The sequence below is a fragment of the Mustela nivalis genome, assembly GCF_964662115.1.
Source record: "Mustela nivalis genome assembly, chromosome: 1".
NCBI classification, from domain to species: domain Eukaryota; kingdom Metazoa; phylum Chordata; class Mammalia; order Carnivora; family Mustelidae; genus Mustela; species Mustela nivalis.
The window spans coordinates 150,384,974-150,410,201 of record NC_139020.1 but is presented as its reverse complement, the minus strand read 5'-3'; the positions used below and the strand labels follow the sequence as shown (position 1 = coordinate 150,410,201).

General features: G+C 39.8%; 1 protein-coding gene across 11 annotated transcripts in view; it reads left to right on the top strand.

The window, feature by feature from the left end:
• CNOT10 (CCR4-NOT transcription complex subunit 10) overlaps positions 1-25,228 on the top strand; it is an 81,616-nt gene that overhangs the window by 53,612 nt on the left and 2,776 nt on the right. For 2 of the 11 annotated variants that reach the window (XM_082725833.1, XM_082725827.1), the window contains 5 exons: positions 336-416; positions 18,006-18,119; positions 21,196-21,326; positions 22,405-22,440; positions 22,642-22,769. In XM_082725833.1, coding sequence (XP_082581959.1) covers positions 336-416; positions 18,006-18,119; positions 21,196-21,326; positions 22,405-22,440; positions 22,642-22,769 — 490 coding nt within the window. Of the gene's footprint in view, positions 1-335; positions 417-18,005; positions 18,120-21,195; positions 21,327-22,383; positions 22,441-22,641; positions 22,770-25,228 lie in introns of all 11 variants that reach the window. The other 9 variants (XM_082725831.1, XM_082725823.1, XM_082725826.1 and 6 more) reach the window with 5 other exon arrangements.

Genomic DNA, 25,228 nt, shown 5'->3' with positions numbered 1-25,228 from the left:
TTTTTTTTCCCCTCCATCAGGGGGTTATGTTTTGCTGTAGTTGATAAAAAGCAATCAGAAGACCAAGAAACGTGTGAAAATACAGGAGTGGTTTCCTTTGTAGAGATACTATTTACAATTAGAAATTTTTAGAAACAGTATTTTGTACTAGGGGAAAAAAACAAATACAGTATATCTTTAACACACTGGTGATACCAACCTACTAAGCATTTTGCATTTGTTGTTTTTGGCTCTTTTTATGTTTGGCATAAACAACTGCATGTGAGTGGGGAGAGGGAAACAATTTTATATTTGTTTATTTGCTTTTCATAATTTAGAGTCTATCTTTATTTTAGCAGTAAAAGCCATGATGGAGATAAATTCATTCCAGCTCCACCTTCTTCTCCATTGAGAAAACAAGAATTAGAAAACTTAAAGTGAGTATCTAAACAAAATTAGTATAGCAACTAGTGTACATTATTTCCAATCTTTGTTAATGTTATGAATTACATTGATAGAATGTCAAATGTTAAACCAACCTTTCAATCTTGTGATAAACCCCGCTAGTCAAAATGTGTTATTTTTTTTATAAATTGTTGGATTCAACTTATTAATATTTTGCCAAGAATACTTACTTCTTGGTGCCTCACTGGCTCAGTTGGTGGAGCATGCAACTCTTGATCTTGGGGTTCTGAGTTTGAGCCCCATGTTGGGTATAGATATTACTTAAAAATAAAATCTTGGGGTGCCTGGGTGGCTCAGTGGGTTGAGCCTGCTGCCTTCGGCTCAGGTCATGATCTCAGAGTCCTGGGATCGAGTCCCGCATCGGGCTCTCTGCTCAGGTCATGATCTCAGAGTCCTGGGATCGAGTCCCGCATCGGGCTCTCTGAGAGAGCCTGCTTCCCTCTCTCTCTCTCTGCCTGCCTCTCCATCTACTTGTGATTTCTCTCTGTCAAATAAATAAATAAAATCTTTATTAAAAAAAGAAAAATTTAAAAAAATAAAATCTTGATGGGTGCTGGGTGGCTTGTCATTAGTGGCTGCTTTCAGCTCAGGTCGTGATTCCAGAGTCTTGGGATCTAGCCCCACATCCGACTCCCCACTCAGCGGGAAGCCAGCTTCTCCCTTGTGCACTCCTCCCTGCTTGTGTTCCCGCTCTCACTGTGTCTCTCTCTGTCAAATAAATAAATAAAATCTTAAAAAAAATAAAATCTTCAAAGAGAAAATCCATCTTTTATATTCAGCAAGATAATTACCACTTTCAGCTGATTCTAGTTTCCATAAGATACCATTTTTCTTCATTCTGAGGCTCTTCTTTCAACATTTCTTACAATATAGGTCTTAATTTTCCTAGGATTTTTGGTTTTTGATTTTATACTTTTAGCTGTTTAAATCTACAGTTGTTGGGTGCCTGAGTGGCTCAGTTGTTAAGCATCTGCCTTTGGCTCAGGTCATGATTCCAGGGTCCTGGGATTGAGCCCCACATTGGGCTCCCTCCTTGGCAGGAAGCCTGCCTTTCCCTTTCCCATTCCTTCTGTTTGTATTCCCTCTCTGGCTGTCTCTCTCTGTGCCCGAAAATAAATAAATAAATCTACAATTGTCTTTATTTCATGTTCATTCTTAGAGGATGTTTTTGCTAAAAATAGAACTCTCGGTTGGTAGTTTGTTTTTCCTTTCACTGAGTTCTTTGAAGAGGTCACTGCATTATCTTCAACCTCTGTTATTTGTGATTAGAAGTTTATAGTCATTCTACAGAGGTGCCATTTTTCTGTCTATTGTTTTTCAGCAATTAGACTGATGAGTCTGAGTGTGATTTTCTTCATTTTTACTCTTAGAGTTAGCTGACTTTAAGTCTATAAATTTATCTTAAAACTAATTTGATATATTTTGACCATAATTTCCTCATATTATTTCTGGAGCTAGGCTGAACGATACAGCATTACTTTTAAAAATGATTTCAGTAGGGGGCACCTGGGTGGCTGAGTGGGTTAAGCCTCTGCCTTCTGCTTAGGTCATGATCTCAGGGTCCTGGGATCAAGCTCTGCATCTGGCTCTTTGCTCGGCAGGGAGCCTGCTTCCCCCTCTTCTCTGCCTACTTTGGATCTCTCTCTCTGTCAAATAAAGAAAATCTTTTTTAAAACATGATTTCAGTAATGGAATTGCAAATTAAAATGAAAAGAAAGAGCCATTATTTCTTTTACTAGAATTATTACTATTTTTCAAGAGCCGTGATTTCTTATGTTTTTGCCTACTGCACAAGATTGACAAAAATATATTTAAACGTATATATGTTGCTGGTAGCATTGTAAATTGATGGATTACTTTTGGAAACATTTCATTTATTCCCACTTTTTTCTTAACAGTGCTAGCCTTGTAAAAGGTACAGAGAAATTAGAGATAGAGGGAAAAAACACTGCCTTCAAAAAGAAGCGGTGCCTCAGTGGCTCAGTGGGTTAAGCAACTGCCTTCAGCTCGGGTTGCAGTCTCAGAGCCCAGTGTCCGGCTCCTTGCTCATTGGGGAGCCTGAATCTCCCTCTCCCTCTACCTTCTACTCGACCTGATTGTACATGCTCTCTCTCTCTCTAACAAATAAATAAATAAAATTAAACAAAGAAAACAAAAGCAGATGGTGAGGAGCACCTCAGTGACTCAGTCAGTTGAGTGTCCAACTCTTGATTTCAGCTCTGGTCTGATCTTCGATTGTGCAATCAAAGCCCACATGGGGCTCCGCACCCAGTGGGGAGTCTACTTCTGTTCCCCTCTCCCTCTCCCCCTCCCCCAACTGGCATGCTCTCTGTCTCTCTCAAATAAATAAATCTTTTTTTTTTTTTTTTTTTTTTAAGCAGATGTCCAACACTTAGGAGAAAAAGATATTAGTAGCTTAGTTATTAGGTGGTGAGATTTGGGGTGTCCCTTTTTTCCTTGTGATTGTACCCTAAGAAGTGAAAAATTGCATCACTTTAAAATTTTGCATTTCTTTCAGTCTGCTCAAGGTGCTCAGTCTGATGCCAAGGTTTACTGATGGCCTGCATTTCTTTTTCTGTGAACCGCCTATTTGTAGAATTTACCATATTCATATTGGGATTTTCATCCTTTTTTTTTTTTTTACAAGAGTTCTTATATATTATAGAAATTGGCCTTTGTTTGTGATATTAGTTGTAAAACAGAATTTCATAAGTATTCATGTAATGTGTAGAAAGGCCTTCTTGCCTCCAAGGATGAGAAAATAATTCACCCATGTCTTCTAGCATTTGTCACAATCACCAATCAAAATTTGTTTCATCTAGAATGTATTTTATAGCAATGAATAAAGTAGGGATCTATCTTTACTGTGTGTAATTTTTCATAGTATAATCCATTTGATTAAGTTCACTTAACTTTCAAATCAAACATGAAACAACTATAAAATGTTAAGATTCTAGGTCTAAACAGTTTAAAATTATATTTTTATAAAACAACATATATATTTATTTGCATAAAATAATTAGAGAGATCTATGTCAAAACCTTCATGGTGGTTATCCCTGAATGGTGGAATAACTGATGATTTTTATTTTCTTACGGGGTATCTGTTTTTTCTATTTCGTTAAAAAGGAAGATATTTCATTAATGTTAGCGATGCCCCTCCTTGCATATCTAGTATTTTTGGAGGAAGATTGGCCAGTGGATGTATTCTTTTCTCTCTCTCTCTCTTTTTTTCCCCTATTTAAATAAAGATGTGCCCTTTTCATTTTTCTTTTTCTTTTATTTTTTAAGATTTTTATTCATTTATTTTGAGAGAGAGGGGATTCATTAATTATAATAATTATAATCATTCATTAATTAGTAAGTTATTTATTTGTTTGTTTTGTGAGTGAGAGAGAGAAAAGGAGAGAGGGTGCTTGTGTGGACCGGAGGAGGGGCAGAGTGAGAGAGAGTCTCAAACAGACTCCACAGAGTGCAGAGTCTTGACACAGTGCCCAGTCCCACAACCCCAAGATCATGACCTGAGCTGAATTCGAGTCAGGCGCTTAACTGACTGAGCCACCTAGATGCCCCCAAGATGTGCCCTTTTCCGGATCATATCCTGTCAGATCAGTGTGTTTATGATAGGGCATTGCTGTCCATGAGCCCAGGGCTCTATGCACCATTCTCACCTAGACAACAACTTTTTATTTCTTTATTCTATTCTATTGAGGTATACCAGAAATTCCCTCTTTGCATTAATACCCCTCTCTGTCCTGGGTTTTATTATCAGGAGGAAGGAATTAATCCTCTGATTATATGGAGGATTAAATCTTTAGTTCAGTTAGAAATGAATTGGCCATATAAGATTTTGAAAGTAAAGCTTTGGTTTTTTGAAACTTGACAAAGTTAATTAAATGTTTCCTTGGGGCGCCTTGGTGGCTTAGTCTGTGAGCATCTGCCTTCGGCTCAGGCCAAGATCCCAGGGTCCTGGGATCTAGCACTGCACCAGGCTTTCTGCTCTGTGGGGAACCTGCCTCTCCCACTTCTCACTGCTTGTGCTCTGTCTTGCTGTCTCTCTCTCTCAAAAAAAAATAAAATCTTTTTTTAAAAAAATGTTTCCTCAGTAATCTTTAGTTATACTAAAATTTCTTGAATTCTCAGATGACCCATAAGATAGCAAGGAGAGGGACGCCTGGGTGGCTCAGTTGGTTAAGCAGCTGCCTTCGGCTCAGGTCATGATCCCGGCGTCCTGGGATCGAGTCCCACATCGGGCTCCTTGCTCCGCAGGGAGCCTGCTTCTCCCTCTGACTCTGCCTTCCACTCTGTCTGCCTGTGCTTGCTCTCGCTCGCTCTCTCTCTGACAAATAAATAAATAAAATCTTTAAAAAAAATAAAATAAAATAAAATTAAAAAAAAGATAGCAAGGAGATAAAAGTACTGTAACAAATTACCAGTAAAGGGACACTTCTGTGGCTCAGTCGATTAAGTGTCTGACTCTTGATTTCAGCTCAGGTAATGATCTTAGGGTCGTGGGATCGAGCCCCATGTTGAGCTCTGCGCTCAGCATGGCGTTTGCTTCCCTCATGCACATGCTCTTTTTCTCTCTCTCAAATAAATAAATCTTAAAAAAAAAAAAAATTAGCAGTGAAACAACAGCAGTAACAAAATATACAGAAGAATGTTGCCACTGAGTGAAATAAAATTGAATTTTTAAAAAACAGTGAAATTCCAACATACTACTAAAACTCACCATGCTCTTTTTTTGTCCTAAGTGAAAATTTGTAAAAGCAAAGCAAATTGGGGCGCCTGGGTGGCTCAGTGGGTTAAAGCCTCTGCCTTTGACTCAGGTCATGATCTCAGGGTCTTGGGATCGAGCCCCACATCAGGCTCCCTGCTGCAGAGAGCCTGCTTCTCTCTCTCCCTCTGCCTGCCACTCTGCTTACTTGTGCTCTCTATCTCTCTGTCAATTAAATAAATAAAATCTTTAAAAAAAAAAAAAAAGCAAATTAAGTAAAGCTAGACTGTACTTGGTATAAAGTGAGCTCGTGGGTATGAAGTGGATTATAGTGATCAGCCAGTACGGTATTAGGGAAAATGCTTTAATTTGCCCAAAAAAATGTACTGTTTTTCCTCCAGTATTCCTAATGTTTTCTAGAGATATCTCTCTTTATGAAGCCACCTACATTTTATATTTATCTAACGGTTTCATCTATTTTTAATAGGTTATTATATGTGATAAAAATCTCAGTACAAAAAGTTATATAGTATAGGGTGCCTGGCTGGTTCAGTCAGAAGAATGTGTGACTCTTGATCTCAGGGTCATGAAGTTTGAATTCTGTGTTAAGGTATATAGATTACTTAAAAATAAAATCTTAAAATGAAAAAATATTTTATGGTGTAAGTAAAATTTGACCCATCCCAGTCCTCTGTTTCCAAGATCTTCCCTAAGGGCCAACCAATAGAATTGCATTATATGGATATGACATACTTTATCATTCCTTTATATTTAGCTGTGTTTTTGTTTTGTTTTGTTTTTAAGATCTTATTTATTTGACTTTGTGGGGGGGATCACAAGTAGGCAGAGAGGCAGGGGGAAGCAGACTCCCTGCTGAGCAGAGAGCCCGAACCGGGGCCTGATCCCAGGACCCTGAGATCAAGTCCTGAGCCGAAGATAGAAGATTAACCCACTGAGCCACCCAGGTACCCCTATTTTGCTGTTTTAATGTTTCAGTCTTTGATGTTACAAATACTGCAGTGAAATATTATTATACACAGTTTTTAAGGAGAATCCTTAATGAATAAGGTATTTTAAACAATTTTTAAATTTGATTTAATTTTTACAATTTTTTTTTTTGAGTACTAATCTTAGGATGGCTTTATGCCATTTAACAAGTATATTATTCTCTAATGGCTGAACAGCTGCAGAGTTGTGTAAATTAATTTTGCCTTTTGAAAGTGGCATTAAAGAGAAGAGTATGCGCAGAGTGGCATACCCCCTCTCTGAATTTTGTTCCCTTCATGGCATAACTCTTTGCTTTCCATGTGCCCTAGTAGGAGGAATGATGATTTTTAGAGAAAATAAAATTACTTCTTCATTTTCCTGGAAAGGGGCAAAGGGTCTCCATAGGGAATTCCATCATCATAAAGTGAGGTAAGGATGGGTTTGCTGGTATATATTAACCTTTCTTCTTATGAAGCAGATGGGAGAAAGGAAATGGAACAAGATGGAAGGAGCCTCAGGGTAGATTTATAAAAAGAGCTGCTATGCAAGACAGTAGTAATGGTAATGTGGAGACAAATGGTGCAGGGAGGGAGTTCTAAAGCATTTGTGTCGTAATTTTCAAAGCTGTAAAAGCTCATAATACAGTTGGGCGTGTTAAAGGGCAGTTCTGTCGCAAGAGCCAGCTGTCTTCTTTAGAAGGAAGGAGACTGAGTACATTGGTTTTCTGTTAAGATCATGAAATTCGTAGAGATTTCATCTATTTCTGACCTGAATTCTTTATGTGATTGGAAATGTGTGTGACTAGTGTATAGTTTAGTTTTTATGGACTATTATATTTGACCCCTTGTGCCCTATGATACCCAAGACAGCAATGTAAAACCTCATTTCCTATTTCCAGCATAACTAATATGCAGTAAATTATCGTGAGTGTTCTATTGGCCACTTCTTATGGTATGGGTTCACAGCCTCTTGAGTACTTTAATTTTTTTTTATTTGTATATAAATGAATATGGCTTCCAAAAAATATTTCTAACCAAGTTTTAAGTATGTTTTTGAAGACAGATGACACCTGAAGCAATTGTGAGATTCTATATTAGAATTAAGATAGTTTTCAGAATAATATTCTCAGTTAAAACAGAAATTTGCTCCACATTAGGAAGTGTCTCAGAAATCAACTAAGCATTTTAATTGTGAGGCTCAGATGAACAGATGAACACTGTTAGAGTATTGTTCAGTTCCTGAATCATTCAGAGCTCTGCAAAAGCATCAGTTTCATTCAGTTAGGAAAGCACATGCACACACACATGTGTGCACACATTCTACAGCCTTAAGTTAAGTAAATGCTGTGACTTTAAATTTTCAAAATTAAAGGTGATTCTATTTTTAGGTATTTACCCAAGATAAATGAACACTTGTGCATATAATAAAACATAGCAGCTTTATAGATAAAAACTAGAAATAGTCCACGTAACCATTAGGAAGAGAACAGATAACTAAATTATAACCACTGTATACACTGGAATACTATTCAGCTATAAAAAGCAACAAATTATTGATACACAACATCAATATGAATGAATCTCAAAACTACTGTATGATTCCTTTTATGCCATTTTATGGCAGGCAAAGCTATACTAAACTAATTTATCTTGATTGAAATCAGAGCAGTGGTTGGGAGGAATTAACTTGAAGAATTTTTCTGCAGTGATAGAAATGTTCTGTATCTTAATTGGGCTGGTGGTTACATGTATATATTCGAATTCATCAAACTGTACACTTAAAGTGATGCATTTTAGTATATATAAATTATATCATTAAAATTACAATGTATTGGGGGATCTGGGTGGCTCAGTCAGTAGAGCATGTGAGTTTTGATCTCAGGGTTGTGAGTTTGAGCCCCATGTTGGGTGTAGAAATCACTAAAAAAAATTTGGAAAAAACAAACAAACAAAGATAAAATGTTAAGGTATTTTGAAATCTTACAAAAATTAATATAATTCTAAGTATATTCTTTTGAGGGGTGCCTGGATCATTCAATCAGTTAAGCATCTGCCTTTGGCTTAGGTCATATCTCAGGGTTGTGGGATTGAGCCCTACATCAGGTTCTCTCTGCTCAGCAGGGTTCCACTTCTCCCTCTGTGCTCTCTCACTCCCTCTCCCTCTTTCTCCCTCCATCTCAAATAAAAAAATAAAAATATATTCTTTTGGGAAATAAATTTTAACCACTAATGATTAATACATGGTCAGTTTCCTTTACATATCACTTATGAAGTAGGAGGACGTGGAAAATTTTATTTTCTTAACACAAAACCATTTTGTATTTAGCATGTATTCTGCAGACCCTAAGTTTACAGAATCCTCTACCAGAGCTACTAACCAGGTCACTACTAAGCACATGAAAGGCACACTATTTAAGTGTATGGTACAACAAGGGATTTCAAAACTTACTACCAAAAACAATGTGAAATGTATCAGTGATTTTTATATTGATGATATGTTGAAATGATAGACATAGTGGGTTATTTTAAGTACATTAAAATTATTTTAAATATTGGGACGCCTGGGTGGCTCAGTTGGTTAAGCAGCTGCCTTCGGCTCAGGTCATGATCCCAGCATCCTGGGATCGAGTCCCACATCGGGCTCCTTGCTCCGCAGGGAGCCTGCTTCTCCGTCTGACTCTGCCTTCCACTCTGTCTGCCTGTGCTCGCTCTCGCTCGCTCTCTCTGACAAATAAATAAAATCTTTAAAAAAAAAAAATTATTTTAAATACATTAAGCGTCTGCTGTCAGCTCAGGTCATGATCCCAGGGTCCTGGGTTTGAGCCCCACATCAGGCTCCCCACTCAGAGGAAGCCTGCTTCTCCCTCTCCCACTCTCCCTGCTTCTATTCCCTCTCTCACTGTTTCTCTCTCTGTCAAAGAAATAAAATCTTTGGGGGAAAAAAATGTAGACAGTAGGAGCACGGTTAAGCGCTTGCCTTCAGCTCAGGTCATGATCCCAGGGTGCTGGGAGTGAACCCTGTGTCAGGCTTTCCGCTCCGTGGGGGATTCTGCTTCTTCACCCTCTGCCCCTCCCCTTGCTCACGTGCCTATACTCCTTCTATCATTCACTCACTCTCTCAAATAAGTAAAATCTTTTTTAAAAAAGAATGTAGACACTTGTGCAGGATTGATATTTTGACCATCTGCTTTAAGTATTAATGTTGCCACATGCATTTGAGAGATAATGATTTTCTTATACAATGACTATATTAAAAGGGTATACTTTTAAGATCTTATTTAACAAACATGACTTCTACTGATACCTTAAATTTTTAAAACACTTATTGAGATACAATTCACAGACCATGCAATCTCCCCATTTAAAATTTATAACCCACTGGTTTTTTTAAAAGATTTTATTTATTTATTTGACAGAGAGAGATCACAAGGAGGCAGAGACAGGCAGAGAGAGTGGGGGAGGCAGGCTCCCTGCTGAGCAGAGAGCCCGATGCTCCCTGATCCCAGAATCCTGAGATCATGACCTGAGCCAAAGGCAGAGGCCCAAACCACTGAGCCACTAGGCACTCCATCCACTGCTTTTTAAGTATAGTCACCGAATTGTGCAGCCATTACCACAGTCAATTTTAGAACATTTTCATCACCTCAAAAGAAACTGTGCACCCTCTACGTGTCATCCCTTTGTACCAGTCTACTCCCAGCTCTATTTAAGTTATTTTCTAGAGGCACCTGGGTGGCACAGTTGGTTAAGCCACTGCCTTTGGCTCAGGTCATGATCCCAGAGTCCCAGGATCGAGTCCGGCATTGGGCTCCCAGCTCTGTGGGGAGTCTGCTTCTCCCACTGACCTTCTCCCCTCTCATGTTCTCTCTCTCTCTTTCAAAGAAATAAATAAAATCTTTAAAAAAAAAATAAAAATAATTTATTTTCTAGCTCTATAGATTTTTCTATTCTGGACTTTCATATGAATGGAATCAGTGTTGTGGGCTTTAATGTCTGGCTTCTCTTTCACATAGGATGTTTTCAAGGTTTACCCAAGTTGTAGCATATATCATATTCATTTTTATAGCTAAATAGTATTTCATTGTATAAGTATACCACATTTTGTTTATCCTTTCATTCACTGAAAGACATTTGGATTGTTTGTCCTTTTTTTAAAAAATTTTCAGGACTTCTGGATGGCTCAGTCAGTTAATCATCTGCCTTGGGCTCAGGCCTTTATTCCAGAGACCTGGGATCAAGTCCCATATCCAGCTCCTTGCTCAGTAGGGATCCACTCTGCCTGCTTGTCCTCTCTTTCCCTCTATCAAATAAATAAAATCTTTTTAAAAATATATATTTTTTAAAGATTTATTATTTATTTGACAGATCACAAGTAGGCAGAGAGGCAGGCAGAAGAAGAGGAAGGGAAGTAGGCTCCCTGCTGAGCAGAGAGCCCGATGCGGGGCTCGATCCCAGGACCCCGGGGATCACGACCTGCGCTGAAGGCAGAGGCTTTAACCCACTGAGCCACCCAGGCGCCCCTAAAAATATATATTTTTAAGAATTTTTTAAAGTAGGGGCACCTGGGTGGCTCAGTGGGTTAAGCCACTGCCTTCGGCTCAGGTCATGATCTCAGGGTCCTGGGATCGAGTCCCGCATCAGGCTCTTTGCTCAGCAGGGAGTCTGCTTCCCTCTCTTCTCTGCCTGCCTCTCTGTCTACTTGTGATCTCTCTCTGTCAAATAAATAAAATCTTAAAAAAAAAAAAATTTTTTTTAAGTAATATCTATACCCAATGTGGGGTTTGAACTTAAAATCCTGATATCAAAAGTCACTTGTTCTACTGACTAAGCCAGTCAGACACCCCTTGTCTTTACACTATTATGAATATTGCTGTTGTATACATTTGTGTACAAATGTTTGTGCAGGTATATGTTTTTCTGTTTCTCGGGTATATACCTAGAAGTAGAATTGCTGGATTGTAAAATAATTCTGTTCAATCACTTGAGGAATTGCCAGACTGTTTTCTAAATGGCTGTACGATTTTATAATCCCACCAGCAGTGTATGAGTATTTCAGTTCACATTCTCACTAATATTTGTTATTGCCCATCTTTTTGATTATACATTGTGGAAGGTGTGAAGTGGTATCTCATTTGCTTTGATTTACATTTCCCTGAAAATTAATGATGTTGGGCTTCTTTTCTGCTTATTGGGCATTTGTATATCTTCTTTGGAGAAATGTTTATTCAGATCCTCTGCCTGTTTTTTAATTGGGTTATATTACCCTTTTACTATTGAGGGTTTTTTTTTTTTTAAGATTTTATTTATTTATTAGACAGAGATCACAAGTAGGCAGAGAGGCAGGCAGAGAGAGAGTGGAGGAAGCAGGCTCCCCGCCGAGCAGAGAGTCCGATGCGTGGCTCGATCCCAGGACCCTGAGATCATGACCTGAGCCGAAGGCAGAGGCTTTAACCCATTGAGCCATCCAGGTGCCCCTACTATTGAGTTTTAAGAGTGCTTTATACATTCTAGACAGAAGACCCTTTTCAGATACATGATTTACAGATATTTTTTTTTCATGACCTGAGCCAAAGGCAGAGGCTTTAACCCACTGAGCCACCCAGGCACCCCAAGTTTTTCATTTTAATTGAGGTTTAAAAAACAAAATTGAAGGAAAAGTTTTTCATTTTGATGTTCAACTTCCCTATTTCTTTTCCTTTTTGTTTTTAAGATTTATTTATTTTAGAGAATGTGAATGGGGGGACAGAGGGAGAGAAATCCTCAAGTAGACTCCGCAGTGAGCATGCAGCCCAACATGGGTCCAATCCCAGCACCCTGTGAGATCATGACCGGAGCTGAAATCAAGAGCCAAATAACTCAGCCACCTAGGCACCCCTTATTTTTTTCTTTTATTGACCATGCTTTTTGTGTCCCATCTAAGAGTCCTTCACCAAATTTAAGGTCATAAGGGTTTAACCCCTATGTTTTCTTCTAAGAGTTTTATAGTTTTACCTGTTAGATGTAGGACTTTCGGGGCGCCTGGGTGGCTCAGTGGGTTAAGCCGCTGCCTTCGGCTCGGGTCGTGATCTCGGGGTCCTGGGATCGAGTCCTGCATCGGGCTCTCTGCTGCCTGTCTCTCTGCCTACTTGTGATCTCTCTCTGTCAAATAAATAAATAAAATCTTAAAAAAAAAAAAAAGATGTAGGACTTTCATCTCTTTTTCAGTTAATTTTTATATACGATATAAAGTAAGAGGTCAACCTAATTCTTTCACATGCTGGTACCTTATTAACAGGAAAGAAATAAGTTCATAGGCTTAGTCATATAGTAACATTTTGTTGTTGCACAGTGGTTTAATAACTGGCTTAGGTATGTACTGATTTTTACATGTTGCATATTGTAGGACATCTTCGTTATTCATTCTAAGATTGTGGTGTTAGCTGAACTTTTAATTTGTGAAATTAAAATGGAGCTGCTCTAGAACTTGCAAAAAAGTGTAACAGAATTGGAAAAGGGTAGGAAATAATTTGGGGGCCCACATAGCAAATGTCTGCATGGGAAATTAAAATCACAGCATATAGAATAAAAATTAAATTTCAGTTTGTCTTTTTTTTTTTTTTAATAAGAGGCTCAAAAATGGATAAAAGGAAGTGTTTGGATCAAATTTAATTAAACCCATTTATTATAAGTATAAATTATAAAACTTTAATTAATTCATTTAGAATTTGATATAACACTTAGTGAATGATTTCCCATTCAGTTAAAGGGGACCTCCCATGACCCAGTGTTTTTGTGAGAAGATAAATCAAACAAATTGTTGATGACTTAAGTATTATAGTCAGTTCTGGTGTACCTAAGGAATCCAGTTTCTTTTGGTTTTAGCTTAGTGGTTATATTATAGCTCGTAAGACATACCTAAAACAGAATTATGGCTAACAATCTTTTGAATCTCCTGTTGCTCTTACAGAGAGTGTGTGGTCCTGCAAAAATGTATCCACCTATAATCAATTCTACCAAAGAAGGAACCTGCACATGTGACATTTCCTTCACTCGTCAGTAGTGTTCATATTGGCAGGGTTCAAGTAATTCTTCCATGGTATACCATTGCTGTGGAAGCCCATGTGGCCACTGCTGACATTGGACAAATCCTTTAACCCCTATAGGTCTTAATTTTCTGTCAAATAATTGAATTGGGTCGGATGATATTTAGGTCCCTTCTGTATATAAAAAATGTTGTGTCTGTGACTTCCTGAATCTTATTTGCTGCCTAGGCTAGGACTGGGTACATTGAGTTGCTAGATTTGGTTGAAAAAACTTTTTTCAGCTTCTTTCTGTTGGGCTTCTATTTGTTTTGGATTTGGGGTGTGTTTGTGAGTATGCTGCTTTTTGTACAGAACTGTCACTAGAAAAGCAAAATGTTTACAAAACATGTACAGTAAAAAATGTTTGAATTTTCTTAAGATTTGAATGATGAGGGGCTCCTGGGTGGCTCAGTTGTTTGGCTTCTGCCTTGGATTCAAGTCATGGTCCCTGGGTCCTGGGATCAAGCCCCGCATCAGGCTCCCTGCTCAGCAAGGGAGTTTGCTTCTCCCTCTCCCCCGCATGTATTCCTTTTCTCGCTGAGTCTCTGTCAAATAAATAAATAAAATCTTAAAAAAAAAAAAAAGATTTGAAAATTGATAAGTTTAACACTTCAAAATTACTGTAGATAATGGAAATCGCTTGAAAGACTTTTTTTTAAAGTAGGCTCCATGCCCGCTTTAGGGCTCAAACTCACAACCCTGAGATCAAGAATCAAGAGCTCTACCAACTGAGCCAGCCAGGTGCCTGAATTTTCTTTTCTTTTTTTTTTAATAGTATAATCTAGTACCATATTCAGCTTGGAAGAAATAATTATTATTTTTAAGATTTTATTTATTCATTTGAGAGAGAGAGGAAAAAAAGCAGGCTCCCTGCCTAGCCTCCCATTGTGGGGCTCAGTCCCAAGACCTTGGGACGATGATCTGAACTGAAGGCAGATGCCCAACCAACTGAGCCACCCAAGCACCTCCCCTGGTAGAAATTCTTGATTGGAATTTTTGGGCCAGTTTTTCAAACATATTTGCTGTAAGATTGCTTTATAAGTTTATTTTCCTTTTACACATTTTGACTGACTAGATTTGCCCCCATTTTAGCCTCTTTTAAAAAGGGTTAAACTATTTCAGACATTTGGTTTAGAGTCATTTAACTCACAGAATATGTGGCTTGGCAGATATTAATGCCCAGTCTTATTTGCCTTGCTGTAACTTGATGCTTTAAGGAAAGTCCCTACCCTCATTTCTTTCTTCTTTTTATTCTTTCTTTTCCGAGGGTTTGCATTCTGTGGACCTAGAGGAAGCTCCTCCCACATGTAGAGAAGAGAGTGTGGGGTTGTGTCAGATCCTCCATGGCGTGGGGCGGGTAGGGGGGTGGGAAGCTAGTGTGTCTCTTCCCTTGAGGTATAGTTCTTCCAGTCTGATGAACTGTCAAATCCACTGTGTGGTTGGTAAAGCAGATTGGACAGTGACTCGAGGAAATAGTGGGGTGGGGGTTGGGGGTTCAGTATTTAAGTAACAACTCTCCAAAGTAAAGTGATTTCTCCAGGGGCTTAGTAGATTAGAGCTGTATGTGTTTCTAGTGTTACCACTCTGTAGGAATTGTGCAGAATGGAGTGTTGCTTCCTAGAGGAAAAGGAGGATGAGTGAGGATGATGAGCCATTGGGGTAGATTGTGAGGCATTAAGGGAAGAGGGGCCATAAATGTTAGTTTTAGTTTTGTTCAATGAAACTTGCTTAATCCTGACAGTTCTTAATCCAAATGCCAGCCACAGAGTTCTGCGTTGACATATTTAAGTATTTTTGAAAAGAAAGATTATTATTAGAATCTTCTACCCTGTTGTGATTTGATAGGATATCTTCTAGGGAAAGAGGTACAAGTTGAGGAAACCATATTTTTACTTGGTATATAACTGCAGTTTGGACTTCCTGGGCAGCAGAAACTGCCATCTTACATGACTGATTTCTAGACCCAAAGTGGGCTTGACAGTGGGCTGGAGCAGTAATAGCCCCCTACTGTCGGGAGAGGCCAGGGCAGGCTTTTCCCAGTAAGCCTGCCTGAGGTGTGGCTATCCTCGATGCTAGGCCCTAGAGCATGCAGGATGACTCTCGTGTCTACGGGAGCTGAGAAGGAGGTGGCTTCGTTAGCAAGGCAGCCAGCCAACAAGACAAGTAGAGGTCTGGATGCCTGGAGCAGTAAGTCAAAAAATGTTGAAATCTGTGTTTTTCAGTGATTACCTATTAAACACCTACTGTGCAGATGATGAGGAATTGCTCTAGTTTTAGTGCAGGAAACAAAAGATGGTGGGCTTCTGCTTTTAAGGTGCTTATGTTTTGCCCTAATCTTTGACCATGTCCCATTTGAAGATGGATATTATACTTTATGATTTTCATTCATATAGATCCTGAGCTGATGGTTTTCTTAGGCCTTTGGAGACCTAGGCCTTAGAAGTCCTTTTCTTCATAAGCAATACTATGTCTGGCTGATGAGTGAGTGTTTATTGCCATTTTAAAGTAGTACAAATAAGCCAAAAGAGGTAATTAAGTCACCCTAATCTCACAACACAGAGCTAAGCACTGAGGAGCTTCTGCACAGAGGAGATAACTAGCCAGTGCCTCCCTTCTTTGGGCCCTTGCTTGTTCCATCAGAGAGAAGATGCCCCCCCAACCCCCGCCGCCCCGCCAGGGGCTGTGGCCACAGGACAGCCTGGCTCATAAAGACGGCTATTGGAAATACAGGGATATTGACCATAAGCTTGTAAAAAAAAAATCCCTTTAAGGAGGACGTTACTTGTGTGTACTTACACTGTTCTGCGAACAGGGTTTAGATTTTAAATTACGTGATCAGTAAGAAAAATTTAAACTTTGGAGGGATGCTTGGGTGGCTCAGTGGGTTGGGCGATTGCCTTGGGCTTGAGTCATGATCTCAGGGTCCTAGGATCAAGCCCCACATCAGGCTCCCTGCTCAGTGGGGAGTCTGCTTGTCCCTCTCCCTCTGCCCCTCCCCCTGCTTGCTGTGCTTAGCTCTCAAATAAAATCTTCTTTAAAAATTTAAACTTTGGGGTGCCTGGGTGGCTCAGTGGGTTAAGCCGCTGCCTTCAGCTCAGGTCATGATCTCAGGGTCCTGGGATCGAGTCCCGCATCGGGCCCTCTGCTCAGCGGGGAGCCTGCTTCCCTCTCTCTCTCTGCCTGCCTCTGCCTACTTGTGATCTGTGTAAAATTAAATAAATAAAATTAAAAAAAAAAAATTAAACTTTGAGGTGCACCTGGGTGGCTCAGTGGGTTAAGCCTCTCCCTTCGGTTCAGGTCATGATCTCAGGGTCCTGGGATCAATCCCCACATCAGGCTCTCTGCTCAGCAGGGAGCCTGCCTCCTCCTCTCTCTCTGCCTGCCTCTCTGCCTACTTGTGATCTCTGTCTGTCAAATAAATAAATAAATAAAATCTTAAAAAAAAAAATTCTTTTTAACTTTGAATTACATTCTGTTTTCTTTCCTTTTGTGAGGAGCTAAAGGGACTATTTTGCCTTTAGTGGGGTAATTTTCCAAGGTTCCAACAACCAGGACTCCTCCAGTGAAGAGGCAACAGCAGGCTATTTCTGGGTTTGCCCAGCTGCACTTTTAGAAAGGCCATTTCTAGTCAGGGGTTTCAGATTTTTAGAAAACTGCAGGGCCGTGGGGGTTGCATTCTTCCTTAAACTGAAATTACAACCCAAATGCACTTAATGATACACATATGTACTGTAATTTGTAAACATAACTCAAAACCCTATATCTAAGTTGGGTCATTTGCAGTTGGCTGTTCAGACCTCATTTCTATTTGACAGTGGTTTATTTTAAGATTGCTTTTTGGAGCAGTTGTTTAGCATTCAAGTGATCTATTAGTGTCAAGTCTTTAGCTAGACCTGTTTTAAATGAGCTGCCTGTTAAGTAGAAAACCAAACAGAAATTTAGCTTCCCAACGCAACTTAGCAAAGTCAATGTAACTTAAATGTTCTTATCTTCACGTGTATTTATTCAGCCTAATTTCTTTCTTGAATATTCATTTAGGGTAATAGTACGTGTATGAATGAAATTCTTTTAGTTACTCTTGATACTGTTGCTTAGCAAGAACTATAAACTTCTTAATAGATTCAGAGAATAACACTTTACAGGAAGCTAAATGGATTTTTTAGTGTGTTAATTGTGTTTCTTAGTGAAACGAGTTTGAAAGAATAGTATCTGCTTCTGGAGCTTTATTTCTTTTTTTTTTTTTTTTTAATTTTATTTATTTATTTGTCAGAGAGAGAGCAAGCGAGAGCGAGCATAGGCAGACAGAGTGGAAGGCAGAGTCAGAGGGAGAAGCAGGCTCCCTGCAGAGCAAGGAGCCGGATGTGGGACTCGATCCCAGGACGCTGGGATCATGACCTGAGCCAAAGGCAGCCGCTTAACCAACTGAGCCACCCAGGCGTCCCTGGAGCTTTATTTCTGTATATTAAATGTTCTATGGGAAATAAATTCTCACTAGGCCATTAACTACATTATTTTTTTACAGGCTAAATATTTTAACTCCTTTTGGTTATTTTGTTGAAGATGGGGGTCAGTTGGATGGAAGCTAAAGATGGTTTGGGTAGATAGCTACACTCTGCCTCAGATGGTAGTTTTATACATCATCCTAATTCTTACCATTACTATTTTTGCTTCCTCTCTTCTTTCCTAGTGTCCAGATTGTCACAGCTATAATTAGGGCGTTCTTCCCTATTTAATTAACAAATGCGGCCATTGTCAATTTTGTAACTCAGGTTTTCAGCCCTTCTCTTTTGTGTTTCAGATGCTCCATACTTGCCTGTAGTGCTTACGTGGCTCTGGCTCTGGGTGATAACCTTATGGCTTTGAATCACGCAGATAAACTTCTTCAGCAGCCCAAGCTGTCAGGATCACTTAAGTAAGTGTGACTTCCCCTGCTCTGTCCCAGGGTCATTTTGTTTGGAGGTTTTCAGTTAGTTTGTGGTACATATTGCGGCTCTTTACTCCCCCAGTGGGATATATTATCTAGACAAAGCCAACTGACTGAAACATTAATTTGGTAGTTCTTTTCCCTTAACTGTATCTCAAGGATTAAGGGAAGTAGCATTTGCTGCACTGAGTATTAGTAGGCAGGAACTTTGCACTGTCTAGTGGCAGCTACAAGCCCTGACTGGAGCATATTTTCACAAAGGGGTCCCCAAAATAAGAGGAGTCCTCAGGAGGAAGACCAACAAAAAAAAGGAGCTTAGTCAGCATCATAAATCTCCAAGGAATGCAATTTAAATAGACATAAGAATTCTGACTACATGAGTTTTATTCAAACTCTTCAAATGCCTCTTTAGTATTAGTGTCATTGTCATTCTAAAATTAGCTAAATAGCGCCTCTTTCCTTCCATGGATATTGAGTGAATTGCAGCATTTTTTGAATCTTTGTATGATGCCATGCTAAAAATTTTATTCAAAGCCACAAATACTCTGCTTATTGTTAGGACAGTTGTTTTTTCATTCATCCTGTGGGTATATACCTATAATCTCCAAAATACAATTACTTTTGCCTTTTTGTGGTCTTTGTTTATAATGTACACTGCTTGCAATTGGGAAATCATACTCTGAGGAATAATTTTGTTGACGTTTATTTTTGTCTTTAAGAAAACTTACTACTTTGGTGGCACCTGGGTGGCTCAGTGGGTTGGGCCGCTGCCTTCGGCTCAGGTCATGATCTCAGAGTCCTGGGATCGAGCCCCGCATCGGGCTCTCTGCTCAGCAGGGAGCCTGCTTCCTCCTCTCTCTCTGCCTGCCTCTCTGCCTGCTTGTGATCTCTCTCTGTCAAATAAATAAATAGGATCTTTAAAAAAAAAAAAAAAAGAAAACTTACTACTTTATACAAGCATCTAAAATTAACACTGATTAAGGTTGTTTCAGGCCAGTGTTTCCCAAACATACGTTGTGTCTCCAAAAAAAAAGGATAATTAAGAGAATATCCAGTAACTTAAGAGACTTTGCCACAATCAACTATAAGAAAGCCCCTGCCCTTTTTTGAGAAAGCCTTGTCTAACATTCAGGCCTGGAGGGATCCCGAGTTCTAGTTCAAGGCCATGGTGTTGCCTCTGAGGGCACCACCGCCCAACTCGGTGAAGTAGCAGCCCAGAGCCGGTGCCGCTGCCCTCGCTGTTGCCACCGCCAGACTCGGCGCTCAGGCTGTGGTGCATGTGCAGCCGTTATGAGAGCAGTGGCGGTTTGCTTTTCTTTTTTACAAAAATGAAACACAAATCTTCCCTGCTTTTTCAAATCCTTTGGTGGACATTGTGGTCATTGTTCTCAAATCCCAAGTAGATTCTTGGCATTTGGTGGAAGGTTTTAACTTTATCAATCTTTGAGGGATTGGCCAAGCTGTGTCTGGCGATTTTTTTTTTAATTCTTGAGTTCTTTTTCTTTCCTAAGTATTGGCTTCTTAATTAATAACAAGGCCACTGTCTTCCCAGTAAAGACAAGCAGGTGATTTTGCATTTGGCAGCTCACATACCACAGCAGCTTTACCCCACAGCTTTTTGCTTTCTGTACACCTGGTCAAAGATTTCTTGTCTTTGGGTGTTATGAAGCATTTCATTTGGCTAAAAAAGGAAAATGTTTTTTAAGTGAATTCACAGAAGACGATTTGAAGTAGTTCTTTGAATTTATATGTTTGTGTTTTGTAGTGATAGATACTACTATCTAGATACTACTAGATAGTATCTACTAGATACTAATAGATACTACTTTAAATTTTTAAATTATATTTCAAAATAAAATTGAAGTTACTGATTTCTTTAAAAGTTGTCATTTCTGTTAGGGTATTTGGTAGAGAAGCAAAATGAAAGGTCATTGCAGCCCCTGGCAATTAGAAGAAATTGCTTAATAAAGAGTTAAAGAACTCTTGAGTAGTTAATATGTGTAAATATCTAAAAAGGTTATATTGAAAAAAGCCTAAAATTTGAGGACTCAAGATAATGGGGACAGATTCATTTGTGGGCAGACTAGGTAGAGTAGGTGAGATGTAGCCGGCCATTTAAAAGGAGGAGTAGAGAGGTGGCTGACTGGCTCAGTTGGTGTAAAGCATGCAATTGTTGATATCAGTTTTGTGATTTCAGGCCACATGTTGGGTGTAGAGATTACTTGAAAATGAAATCTTAAAAATTAAAGGAGGAGTTGACATTAACTTGTGGAGATGAGGCCAGGCTTGCCCAAGAAAGCCAGGCCCTGGGGCAGGTGTACTCTGTCCAGGATACTGGCTGGTAGGAGCAGAGCAATTTTTGAGGGGGTGGGAATATTGACTGGACATAGAAAAGTGGCACCAAATTTGGAGAACTCTAAGTTGAAGAAAGTTCTGTTTTCAGGTAGGAAAAAGTCATTAAGATTTTTCCACAAGGGTATAATATATCTAATCCAGTTTTAGTTTTGAAAAATCAATCAGGTGATCATAGAGAAAAACGACCTGTATTTAAAAGACTGGAAGAAGCAGGCTCTTATAAGCCAGGAGGGTACGTATGTATCCTAGATGATTTGAAAAGCAGGAAACTTTGGTATAGAAAGTAAAGTTGATCTAACCCAAATCTCTCAGTCTCATTTGGCACTCTGATGTCTTTTGACTATTCCAGCAGCAGAGCCTGGAGGATTCATCCCTTGACCTGTCTCTTATTTTAGAACATCATTCCCTTCTTATGTTAATGTTATTTTCTGCGTAAATAGAATAGTAAATTTGCCAGTTCTGAACTTTTTTCTTAATTGATAATGTGTCATTTGTTCCAGCTTAGCTGATATAAAAATTATTTATTTTAAGATACTTTTATATAAAGAGATAAGATTTAAGTGGCCTTTAATTGATCCGTTTGTAAACTTCTATTTCAATTCAAAAATTTGAAATATGTGAAGCATGTATACACCAAATCTTGTTACACATTGGGTGTTTTGTGATGATGACCTACTTCTCAGTTTGGAATCTGTTCTTTTCATCTTAGGTTTTTGGGCCATTTATATGCTGCAGAAGCCCTCATCTCTCTGGACAGAATATCTGATGCCATTACTCACTTGAACCCAGAGAATGTCACTGATGTTTCCTTAGGGATTTCTTCAAATGAGCAGGACCAAGGTTAGTGAGGACACACTTGATCAGAACTGGTCATCATTTCCACCGCCTTCTCGGATATGTGGAAATTTAAAGGGAAAGAAGTTTTAGGTTGGCTCTCTACATATTTGGCTGTACATATTTTGGCTGAATAGACCTAAGAGTTGATTATCACATGGTCTAAATGCTCACATTAGAGGGTCGCCTAGCTGGCTCAGTCAGAAGGGCAACTCTGATCTCAGGGTATGAGTTCAAACACCATGTTGCGTCTAGAGATTACTTACCACCAAAAAAAAAAAAAAACGACTTTTTTTTTTTTTTTAAAGATTTTTATTTATTTATTTGACAGAGAAATCACAAGTAGGTACATGTAGGCAGAGAGGCAGGCAGAGAGAGAGAGAGAGGGAAAAGCAGGCTCCCTGCTGAGCAGAGAGCCCAACATGGGGCTCGATCCCAAGACCCTGGGATCATGACCTGAACCAAAGGCAGAAGCTTAACCCACTGAGCCACCCAGGTGCCCCCCCCTTTAAAGATTTTTATTTATTCAGAGAGAGACAGCAAGAGAGAGTGAGAGCACAAGCCAGATTGAGGGGCAAAGGGAGAAGCAGCCTCACCATTGAGCAGGGAGGCTGATGCGGGGCCCAATCGCAGGACTCTGGGATCATGACCTGTGCTGAAGGCAGACATCCAACTGACTGAGCCACCCAGCTGCCCCAAGAAAGACTATTTTAAAGAAATAAATAAATTCTCACTTTTGAAAGGCTGGTAGTAGAAAAATTTGTTTTGATTCTCATACTGTATTTTTCTCCTTAAAGGGATTCTGCAGTCCAGGGGAAAGTAGAAATAAGCATTCAAAAGTCAGTTGTAAATCATGCCTAAGTTTTTAAGAAAGTGAGACTGGTATTTACTTTATTCAAGATTATTACGCAGGAATGGGGTGGTGGTGGGTATCTTCTAATATAACCTCCACAATATGAAAAGTAAACACTATAATGTGACAGATTGCTTTGATACCAGATTTTTCATTTCATAAGCAAAATTAGGTTTCTAGAAAATATACTCTGTTGTCCTTCCCCCTCAGGTTTATTTTCATGTTTTGTAGGATCAGACAAAGGTGAAAATGAAGCAATGGAATCCAGTGAGTAAGAAGTTCTGTAAATACTTAAAGTAGCCTGGCTTGCATCCCAAAGATGTAGACTCAAGCCTTCTGTGCCCTTCATTTGTCAGCCTAAGAAGCAGCGCTGTGCTTTAGTCTGAGCAGTTGCTGGGGTGGTAGTTTGGGTTGCCCCCTTGCTCTTGACCCAGCCTCTTCACCAGGGTCCACACTCTTTTTCCCCAGCTGGGAAGCGGGCCCCTCAGTGCTACCCCAGTTCGGTCACCTCTGCCAGGACGGTGATGCTGTTTAATCTTGGCAGCGCCTACTGCTTGAGGAGCGAATACGACAAAGCCCGGAAGTGTCTCCACCAGGTGAGGCTGAGGTGGTGGGGCCACGCCCTCTTGTAAAGCAAGGGTTTGGAGTTTCTGGGTTTTGTTATTTTGTTTGGGGCTCTGGTCAATTTGTTAAAAATCGGAGTATTACTTTCCCAAGCTTAAAAATATTCTTATAAGGGGGATGCCTGGGTGGCTCAGTTGGTTGGACGACTGCCTTCGGCTCAGGTCATGATCCCGGAATCGCAGGATCAAATTCCACATCAGGCTCCCAGCTCCATGGGGAGTCTGCTTCTCCCTCTGACCTTCTCCTCGCTCATGCTCTCTCTCACTGTCTCTCTCTCTCAAATAAATAAATAAAATCTTTAAAAAAAAAAATATATATATATATATATATATTCTTATAAGGTAAACAACTGATCAGCTATTACAAGTGAACCTAGGCACTTAATGGAGGGTTTTTCCCAATGGTTTTAATAAATAAAATTTCAGAAGATTGGAGGGGTGTCTGGGTGGCTCAGTGGGTTAAGTCTCTGCCTTCGGCTCAGGTCATGGTCTCAGGATCCTGGGATTGAGCCCTACGTTGGGCTCTCTGCTCAACAGGAAGCCTGCTTCCCCCTCTCTCTTCCTGCCTCTCTGCCTACTTGTGATCTCTCTCTGTGTCAAATAAATAAATACAATCTTTTAAAAAAAAAAAAAAAGCAGATTAGAAACTATCTAAATGAGGGATCACTTAAATAATAGTGCATCCATACAGCTGAACACACTGCAGCTATAAACTCTGTGTACTAAAATGATATCTAAGACCTACTAAGTGAAAGACCAAGATTTAAAACAGTTGCTTTATAATTGTGTGTCTGCATATGAGAGCTCTGGAAGGACATACGAGAAACCAGCAATATTGGTTATGGGGTAGCAGGATAAGTACTGTGTTGCTGGAGCACTAGAACAGGAGACCTAAGAAGACAGCTGGTGCCAAAGAAATTCCACATACACTAAGTGAACTGACTGGCTAAATATGACTAAAATATGCCTCTGAATTCTACCAGTGAAATGATGCTTCATCAGTAGGTCTCAGGGAAGATTCTGATTGAGCGTCTTTAGGTTTCTTGGCCATCCCTGGACCAGTCATGGACATGGACCCTTACCTGCAGTAGGGGACCTGGTGGCCAGGTTTCATCAGTAGCAATTTCAAAGGCTGTATCACAGACTCGGAAAGAGATATTAATTCAGCAAGCATATGAGCACTTCTTGGTAAGCCATGGGAATGAGACAGTAAAAATAGGTAGGCATGATGCAAACCTGCCTATAAAGGGAATTGCAAGGTCGGAGGTTATGCAGAATTTTAAGACTTTAATATGGAAGTTGTAATATGTGCCAAATTGTATAATCCCCAGCAGCTCAATTGTATAATCACCAGCAGCACAGGAGAGAGTCAACATCCCGATGCTTTTCAGAGTAGCGGAAATTGAAATTAAAGCTATTCTCAAGAGATTTGTTGGCTTCTGGAAATGTTATTCCTCTGAAAACCATCTTGTCATGTAGAGCCGTGAAAAATCTTACCATGTGGAAAATAACCACTGGTGATACTTAGTTAACTTAGTGGCATCTGTTTGGCACTTCTGATCCAAAATCAGAAATGTAAGTGGTCGACTATCCGGGGAAACATATTTGCTATTATCTCACAAGTTGAGTCATACACTTGATTGGGAAGGAGTTGACTACAGCCAGCAGGACTTCCGATCTAATGTTGCAGTATGCATGATCTAGCTCAGGTTCTCGTACAGCAGGCGGCCATGGAGGCTGCCACTCTGGGAGAGACAGATGGGTTCAGGCCTGGCTCAGGGTCTGCAGGGGGTTTTGTTTTGATCCCTTGGTTTTTAGGTTAATCCAGTGGCTGGATCTTTGTTAATTGGGAGGCCCACCCTGCCTGGGAGGACAAGACAGTGATGTGAAGAGTTGGAAAGGGCTCCATGGAGATATTTCTGAGGTTGCCTGCCTGCCACTAGCCATTCTGAACAGCTAGTCTCATAAAGTTGCTGTTGTGAATTTCTGTGTTTTAGAGAAAGCTGCAGACTGTGGTCAGCGCAAAGAACAATAAGTGACCTGTGTTAACCAGCTACTTGGAGGCAAAATGGAGATTTTAATACCCAAAAATGTTGTAGATTATCTTGCCTGTATGAAGCTTGGCCTAGAAGTGTAAAAATCTCATTTTCTGAACTGAGTTCAGAAACTGTGATGTGGTGAGAGGAATAAAAGCCTCCTTCCTTCGTTCATGAAGAACTTAGGGTGTGCCATGGACGAGAGAGTCCCTGCTCATTCGAGATCTCTCCTGAGGCTGCCAGGAACTGACCTTGTGCAAGCTTCTGGTCCCCCAGACATCTCCCATCTTCACAGCTCAGCCTACTAGGCCTTTCTCCCCACTTTCTTCTTACCCAGTATCCACCCTGCAAGGACTGAGGCAGGTCCCCCATGCCCTGAAGCTCTCCATTCAAAAG